The sequence below is a fragment of the Salarias fasciatus genome, chromosome 16 (genome assembly GCF_902148845.1).
Source record: "Salarias fasciatus chromosome 16, fSalaFa1.1, whole genome shotgun sequence".
Lineage (NCBI taxonomy): Eukaryota > Metazoa > Chordata > Actinopteri > Blenniiformes > Blenniidae > Salarias > Salarias fasciatus.
In genome coordinates, this window is record NC_043760.1 from 4446349 (window position 1) to 4454501 (window position 8153).

The 8153-nt window shown below is 48.3% G+C and overlaps 1 protein-coding gene across 1 annotated transcript in view; it reads right to left on the reverse strand.

Moving 5' to 3' along the window:
* Nucleotides 1-260: 260 nt before the first annotated feature.
* Nucleotides 261-8153, reverse strand: part of prkag3b (protein kinase, AMP-activated, gamma 3b non-catalytic subunit) — a 9580-nt gene continuing 1687 nt past the window's right edge. The window contains exons 3-11 of the mRNA XM_030111730.1: nucleotides 6750-6808; nucleotides 6299-6344; nucleotides 6110-6164; nucleotides 5549-5675; nucleotides 5303-5468; nucleotides 5061-5098; nucleotides 4706-4852; nucleotides 4133-4226; nucleotides 261-532 (exon numbers count right to left, since the gene is read on the reverse strand). Coding sequence (XP_029967590.1) covers nucleotides 501-532; nucleotides 4133-4226; nucleotides 4706-4852; nucleotides 5061-5098; nucleotides 5303-5468; nucleotides 5549-5675; nucleotides 6110-6164; nucleotides 6299-6344; nucleotides 6750-6808 — 764 coding nt within the window. The 3' untranslated portion in view covers nucleotides 261-500. The remainder of the gene's footprint in view (nucleotides 533-4132; nucleotides 4227-4705; nucleotides 4853-5060; nucleotides 5099-5302; nucleotides 5469-5548; nucleotides 5676-6109; nucleotides 6165-6298; nucleotides 6345-6749; nucleotides 6809-8153) is intronic.

Genomic DNA, 8153 nt, shown 5'->3' on the forward strand with positions numbered 1-8153 from the left:
GTCCAGTAATGAAGACAGGGGAAGACAGAAGTGAGGTCTGTGTCTTTCTGAGGATTTAGAGTCGAGAATATTTAGTGTTGGTGTAAGAAAGAAGTTTAATTCATTCAAAAACACTTTCACATTTCATAGATTTTGCTTCCCCATTGCAGAGAAAGTGTGTGTGTGTGTGTGTGTGTGTGTGTGTGTGTGTGTGTGTGTGTGTGTGTGTGTGTGTGTGTGTGTGTGTGTGTCAGAGTTCACAAGGTTCGGTGAGTGTTTACGTTCAGTTGTTGTCCTCCTTTTAGTGACTCTGGAGCCTGAAATCGCAGCAGAACATTGGTTCCTCAGTTTCCTGATTGGTCGTCCATGTTTCCAAACGGCCGCGTTGCTCACTGACCTCACGTCAGATTTATTCACAGGGAAATGTCTCTAGATGGTCGTCAGGCGAAAAACGTCAATGAGGATGTGAGTGATTCCTGATGGAGGGTCTGAGAGTTTTGTCCATCGTCCACTGTGATTCCTCAGTCTTCAGAGGACGCTCGCTCATAAAGACCTGGAACAGAGGAGGACAGAAATCTTCTGGGTATCTGGATGGAAGATTTGAGCTACACTCTGAGAAGACTTTGGATTCTTTTTACACAACATTTCAAGTGAAAACGCATTGTTTTTGTTTCATGAAAGCTTCATGTTTCCATGACAAAGTTCTGAAAACGATGCTCGTTTTCAGGGAAATGGCAGAAAGATGTAGTTTTCATGTTGAACCACAAGTTGGTGCTCTTTTCTAATGAAACCACATGCACATGCTGCAGAGAACAGTACACTGTAAAGAACAATGGAGAACACAGACATTCATATTATAGACAGACCACTAAGCTGGACTGTTATTACTGACTGCGACTGTCAACTCTAAAACTACCAAGTCCAGGAAAATAGGGACTGGAACCAGGACCAGGAGAATCTGGAATGGGAGTCATGACACTCTGGAGGAAAACATTGTTCGAATTGTCCATCTTCTGAGCATGTGCAGAAGAGCTGTTTATTACAGCCATAGAGCGCAGGACCAGGACCAGGACCAGGAGCAAAACCAGGACCAGGAGCAAAACCAGGACCAGAAGCAAAACCAGGACCAAAACCAGGAGCAAAACCAGAACCAGGATAAGGATCAGGAGTAGAACAAGGACCAGGACCTGGAGCAGGAAAAGGACCAGGAGCAGGACCAGGAGCAGAAGCAGAGTTTCCAGCATCTACAGGGGGTCAGCGTTTCCAGAAAGTTTCGTTTTCATCCTTTTACATGGAGACAGAACCAGAGAGTTTTCAGAGTCCATTTTCAGTGGTGCCAGGAACTGTTGTTGTGTAAGCAATTTCCCAAAATGCTCCAAATGTTTTGTCTTTTCACTTGAAACCCTTTTTGTGTAAACAAGGCCTTCATCTAGCTGTAGTATTTTCGAGCACTGGATGGACTTCAGAGAAGATCACAGCAGCAGTTTCAACAGATGTGGCGTATCCTTTGAACGAGTGGTTTTCTCACAGTGAGTTGAGAGTGCAACCCACTCCACCATTGCCTAGTGCCTGAGGTCTGAGACTCACTCACAGGGATAACATGCAAAGTGCACACACAAAGCCTCGCTGTGAGGAGGAAGTGCTAACCACTGCATGTGACTTCCACAAAGACCAACAGAGGAGACATACAGATGAACAAGGAGCATCCACAGAGTCCTCATGGATAAGGGGAACCTGGACCCAGAGACCTGATCACACCACCTCTCCCTGCTGAGAGGCTGAAGCAGGCTCAGCTGGGCCGGGTTGCCCCTTATGTATGAGGCCAACATGCTGGACAGCGGAACTGGACTCAGACGGAAACTCAGGAGTCATTGATCAGGTGTAGGGAAGTCGTCCTGATGAATGAAAGTCGGACTTTGGCAGTTGAGGTGAGCCAACATTCACAGTTCCTCCAGTTTCTCCACAGCTCTTTTCTCCAAACGTCCCGGCAGACATTCAGACACACACAGCAGAGCGTGTGGATGGGCAACAACCGGCAACAGCCGGGAACAACTGGCAGCAACCTCCATGCTCCAGCTGCACGGAGAAGACAAGCTGCAGCTACGAGGGACAGTCAAGCTTCCTACCTGAGAGCGGCGCCGGTCTGAGAGCAGCACGGGTCTGTTGTCTCAGCAGGTTGTCCCGGTGTTGTCTCGGATGGATGTCATGATACTGTCTTGGCTGATTGTTATGGCATTTCATTGTCTTGGCTGGTTTTCACGGTGTTGTTAGTGTGTTATCTCAGCGAGTTGTCTCAGTGTTGTCGCTGTGTTGTCCTGGTTTATATGGTGTTGTCTCAGCAGGTTGTTACGGTGTTGTCTCAGCTGGCTGTCTCAGTGTTGTCTTGGCTGGTTGTCAAGATGCTGTCACGGTGTTGTCTCAGTGCTGTCATTGTGGTGTCTTGGCTGGTTGTTACGTTGTTGTCTTGGCTGATTGTTATGGCATATTGTTGTCTCAGTGCTGTCACGGTGTTGTCACTGTGTTGTCTCAGTGTTGTCACTGTGTTGTCTCAGTGTTGTCACGGTGTTGTCTCTGTGTTGTTGCAGTGCTGTCACGGTGTTGTCTCAGTGCTGTCACGGTGTTGTCTCAGTGCTGTCACGGTGTTTTCTCAATGCTGTCACGGTGTTGTGTCAGTGCTGTCACGGTGTTGTCTCAGTGTTGTCACTGTGTTGTCTCAGTGCTGTCACGGTGTTGTCTCAGTGCTGTCATTGTGGTGTCTTGGCTGGTTGTTACGGTATTGTCTTGGCTGATTGTTATAGCATTTTGTTGTCTCAGTGCTGTCACTGTGTTGTCTCGGCTGGTTGTTATGGTGTTGTCTCAATGCTGTCACGGTGTTGTCTCAGTGCTGTCACGGTGTTGTCTCAGTGTTGTCACTGTGTTGTCTCAGTGCTGTCATTGTGATGTCTTGGCTGGTTGTTACGGTATTGTCTTGGCTGATTGTTATGGCATTTTGTTTTCTCAGTGCTGTCACAGTGTTGTCTCAGTGCTGTCACAGTGTTGTCTCAGTGCTGTCACTGTGGTGTCTCAGTGCTGTCACAGTGTTGTCTCAGTGCTGTCACTGTGGTGTCTCGGCTGGTTGTTACGGTGTTGTCTCAGTGCTGTCACAGTGTTGTCTCAGTGTTGTCGCTGTGTTGTCTCAATGTTGTCTCAGTGCTGTCACGGTGATGTCTCAATGCTGTCACGGTGTTGTCTCAGTGTCGTCACTGTGTTGTCTTAGTGCTGTCACGGTGTTGTCTTAGTGCTGTCACGGTGTTGCCTCAATGCTGTCATGGTGTTGTCTCAGTGCTGTCACGGTGTTGTCTCAGTGCTGTCATGGTGTTGTCACTGTGTTTTCTCAGTGCTGTCACGGTGTTGTCTCAGTGCTGCACAGTGTTGTCTCAGTGCTGTCACGGTGTTGTCTCTGTGCTGTCACTGTGTTGTCTCAGTGCTGTCACGGTGTTGTCTCAGTGCTGTCACGGTGTTGTCTCAGTGCTGTCACTGTGTTGTCTCAGTGCTGTCACGGTGTTGTCTCAGTGCTGTCACGGTGTTGTCTCAGTGCTGTCACTGTGTTGTCAACGTGTTGTCTCAGTGCTGCACAGTGTTGTCTCAGTGCTGCCACTGTGTTGTCTCAGTGCTGTCACTGTGGTGTCTTGGCTGGTTGTTACGGTGTTGCCTCAGTGCTGTCACGGTGTTGTCTCAGTGTTTTCACCGTGTTGTTTCAGTGCTGTCACTGTGTTGTCTCAGTGCTGTCACTGTGTTGTCACTGTGGTGTCTTGGCTGGTTGTTACGGTGTTGTCTGAGTGCTGTCACTGTGGTGTCTTGGCTGGTTGTTGCAGTGTTGTCTCAGTGCTGTCACTGTGTTGTCTTGGCTGGTTGTTGCAGTGTTGTCTCAGTGCTGTCACTGTGTTTGTTGGTTGTTACAGTGTTGTCTCAGCAGGCTCCAGAGGTATTTCTATTGTTGGATCTCCGATAACACGGTGTGTTCAGAGGGAAGAGCAGGAACTTGTGAGGAACATGAGGACAGATGCTCTCAGTAGGACTCAGAGAGCTGAGCATGGTTCATCCGGTGCTTCAGGTCAGAGAACCGGGGGACTGAGGAGAGACTGTTACAGACCGGACTACAGGGCCTCAATACCTGCAGGAGAGAGAACCAGCGCCTGCAGGAGGTCCGACAGAGAGACGATCCCCCTCACCACGTCGTCACGGTCCACCAACACCAACCGATGGACCTGAGGGGAGACGGTACGCACATTACTCTGCAGTCACAAAAACACCAGTCACAACCCAATGGATAACATGTTTCAAACGGACTTTTAGAAGGTCTGAGAACCTTCCATCTGCTCTCTTCAAGGAGGATGTTTTGGACTTTCATACTCTGTTCACTCTGGTTTCAGTAAACAGGACCCAATGAGACCACCTCACCCTGCTGCTCTGAACCTAGCTCTCATTTCAAGACTCTCTGTGATGGTGAACCAGCTGGTCTCAGACTCGGGCCAGACGAGTCCCGGACCAGCTGGTTCACCTCTGCATGGGACTTAAAAGAAATTCAGCCCACACCAGAGGTCTAGAGACACACAGAAAAACAGGATCTGGGACAGAAAAACCAGATCTGGAGCAGGTAGACCAGATCTGTATCTGGAACACATGTTTTCGCTCTCATCCTGCTGTCACACACACATGCAGAACAGGATGCTGGGCCGGGAGTCACCTCGGCCTCGGCGATGCGGTCTATGATGGTCTCCAGTGTTTCGTGGGGGTAACACTTCAGGACTCCCTCCATGCAGCAGGCTCGTGAAGCGATGGCCTCCTTCATCGTCATGTTCAGGTTGTTATAATTTTTCTGGGCGGCGAGGTTCTGACAGGAGATATATCTTTTTAGAGGTACACACACAGGGTATACACCCACGGTACATACACACTAGTGCTGTATAAATAAAGTTGGAGCTCTGATCACTTGATAAAAAGACATGCAAAGTGAAAGTGAAGTGGTTTGATCATTTGTTTGATGGGTTTTTAATGGGTTTCTGTGTGTTGTGTGTCAATCTGCTGCTGCTGAAACTCACAATGACGTCAAACCTGGAGTACAGCGCCACCACTCGTCCTGCAGAGAGGAGCATACACACACACAGTTGGCAACCGTGAGGAATAACAAGGAAACATAAACCATATCTTGACCTGATTCAAAAGCTTAAATGAGACATGCGTGATTGTGACACAAGTGTAACTATGGCACATGTGTGAATGTGACGCGTGTGTGAATGTGACAGGAGTGTACTGTGGTTGTGAGGAAGAGTGAAACTGGCACCTGATTGGTCGAGGACAGGCAGAGCAGACACCCTCCTCTCCACGAAGACGCTGAGCGCGTCGTACACGGTGGCGGTCTCCTGCACGGTGGCGATGTGCTGGAAGGTCCCGATGGGCAGCTGGCTGATCTTCCTCTGGAGGAAGCGAGGCTTGGGAATCATGGCGCCCTGCAAGGACCGAAGTTAGATGACACTCATTCTGCTCATCTCACCGCACACACTCACGCTCCACGCCTTGTTGTGCTTACGAAGATGTGCAGGAACTTCAGGATGCGTTTGTGTGTGAGGATGTGCAGCACGTTTCCTGATGCCGGGTCGATGACGGGCAGCCGATGGATCTTATTCTTCAGCAGAGAGTAGATGGCATCAAAGAGGCTGAGAACACACACACACACACACACACACACACACACACACACACACACACACACACACACACACACACACACACACGCTCAGTCTCGTATTTCTATCCTTGTGGGGACCTTCCATTGACTCCCATTCATGTCTAGCCCCTAACCCTGACCCTTACCCTAACCCTAACCCACACCACAATAAAGCCTAACCCTAAAGAAATGTTTTTGCACTTTTACTTTTTTCAGTAACAACAACATGGTCAAGAAAACACTGTTTCTCCTACTTAGGACCGGAAAAAGGTCCCCACAAGGCACGTCGTTTCACGTTTTGCTATCCTTGTGGGGACATTTGGCCCCAACAAGGATAGAAATACGAGAACGCACACACACACAGGTGAAATAGCAGTAGAATCAACAGCAGACAAGGTGTGTGTGTGTGTGTGTGTGTGTTACCTAGAATCTGGAGTGATGCTGATGAGTGTGTTGAAGGAGTACTGCAGGTAGATTTCTGATCTCACACACACACACACACACAAACACACACACACACACACACACACACACAGACACACACACACACACACAGCTGTCAGTCATCAGGAAGAAAGTTTGAGAAGGAGCGACAGACGGAAACACACCCACCTCGCCACGTCTCGATCTTATGTTCCTCCAGCTCGTAGATCTGGACCTGCAGAGCACAGGAGACATCAGAGACACACACACACACACACACACACACACACACACGCTCAGTCTCGTATTTCTATCCTTGTGGGGACCTTCCATTGACTCCCATTCATGTCTAGCCCCTAACCCTGACCCTTATCCTAACCCTAACCCAAACCACAACACAGCCTAACCCTAAAGAAAGGTTTTTGCACTTTTACTTTTTTCAGTAACAACAACATGGTCAAGAAAACACTGTTTCCCCTCATTAGGACCGGAAAAAGGTCCCACAAGGCACATCGTGCCAGGTTTTCCAATCCTTGTGCGGACATTTGGCCCCCACAAGGATAGAAAAACGTACACACACACACACACACACACACACACACACACACACAACATCTGTGTGCGGTCATATTGAACTTACCAGGGGAGATTTGTAGTAACGGTGCAGGATGTTGATGAAGTCAGTGATGGTCAGCATACCTGAACACACACACACACGCACACATGAGTCAGCAGGGGGCAGCAGCGTGCTGGTGGGGCTCAGACAGGAAACCTGACCGTGGAGCTGGACGTGGCAGCATGTAGGTCAGACGTCTCAGTGACATGAGAGCAGAGCTGATCTGTGTTTACAGATAAACTCACTCCAATGTTTACTCCCCACAGCACACACTCCAAAACACCTGGTGCAACACACACACACACACACACACACACACACAGACACGGCGCAAAGCTCATGCTCCAGAGAGCTCGACGGATGTTTGAGGTTCAACACAGAACAGTAACTGCTGTTGGTGTTTCTCCTGGTCAACGTCTGAATCTTATTTCCAGTTTAATGGAGTTTTGGAACTGTGAGCAAAGTTTCAAGGTTTCAAGGTTTCTTTATTTATACCTCACGGTAAATTTGTTTGCAGGCAGGGACTCAGCAGTCCGAATAAAGCAAACACACACACACACACACACAAAAAAAAACAATCAGTACAATCAACACGCAAAGAAGCCAGTCATTAAAGGGGCTGTATCATGCAAAATTCACTTTTTGTATGTTTTAACCTTGTTATATAGTTATGTACTCACCAAAAACACCCCCAAAACATTTTTTCCTTCGTGCCTGCGTGTTTTAGCTTTCCTCAAGTTTGTGCTGCTCAGAGAGGCAGCCCCTCCCGCACCCGTGAAAACGCTCTGTTTTCCCATGTTGACGTCACACGGAGAAGATGGCTCCCCTGAGCCCCCCTCCCGCAGGCCCTCGGCAATCAACCTTGCTGCTTTTTTCTAACTCTGATTACGGAGATAAACTTTAACCATCGTCTGAAAGCAACAGTCAAGCAAGAGCAAGAGTCTGAAGGGTCTGCGCTTGGTGAGTTTCTAACAGGAAAAGACGTTTTCGCGTGTGTTTCCGTGTAGAGAAGCTTTAGCTAAAGAGCTAAAGCTAACCCTTAGAGATGCTAACGAAGCGCTGATTGGTTGAAGTACGCTGTCAGTCAAAGTCCACAGGGGGAGAGGCGGGATTTTCAGTGAAACAGAGCGTTTTCGCTTCCGGGTTTCAGAATTAGCCCCAGAAAATCTTTTATTTCACACAAAATGACTTTTCCTTTGCGCCAAAAATAAACTATTACCATGTTAATGCCATTTCTAGGGTTTGGACTAGCTAAAAAAGCATGATACAGCCCCTTTAAGAACCATAAAATCACCTAAAATTTCCCAGATAACACCTCCCAGATCCAAAGGTTTAATAAGACTCTCTCATCTCTTCGCACTGGCATTGAGCTTTGTGATAGCTGCTGGGACAAAGGTCATTCTGTAACATTTTGTCCTGGCCTTGGGG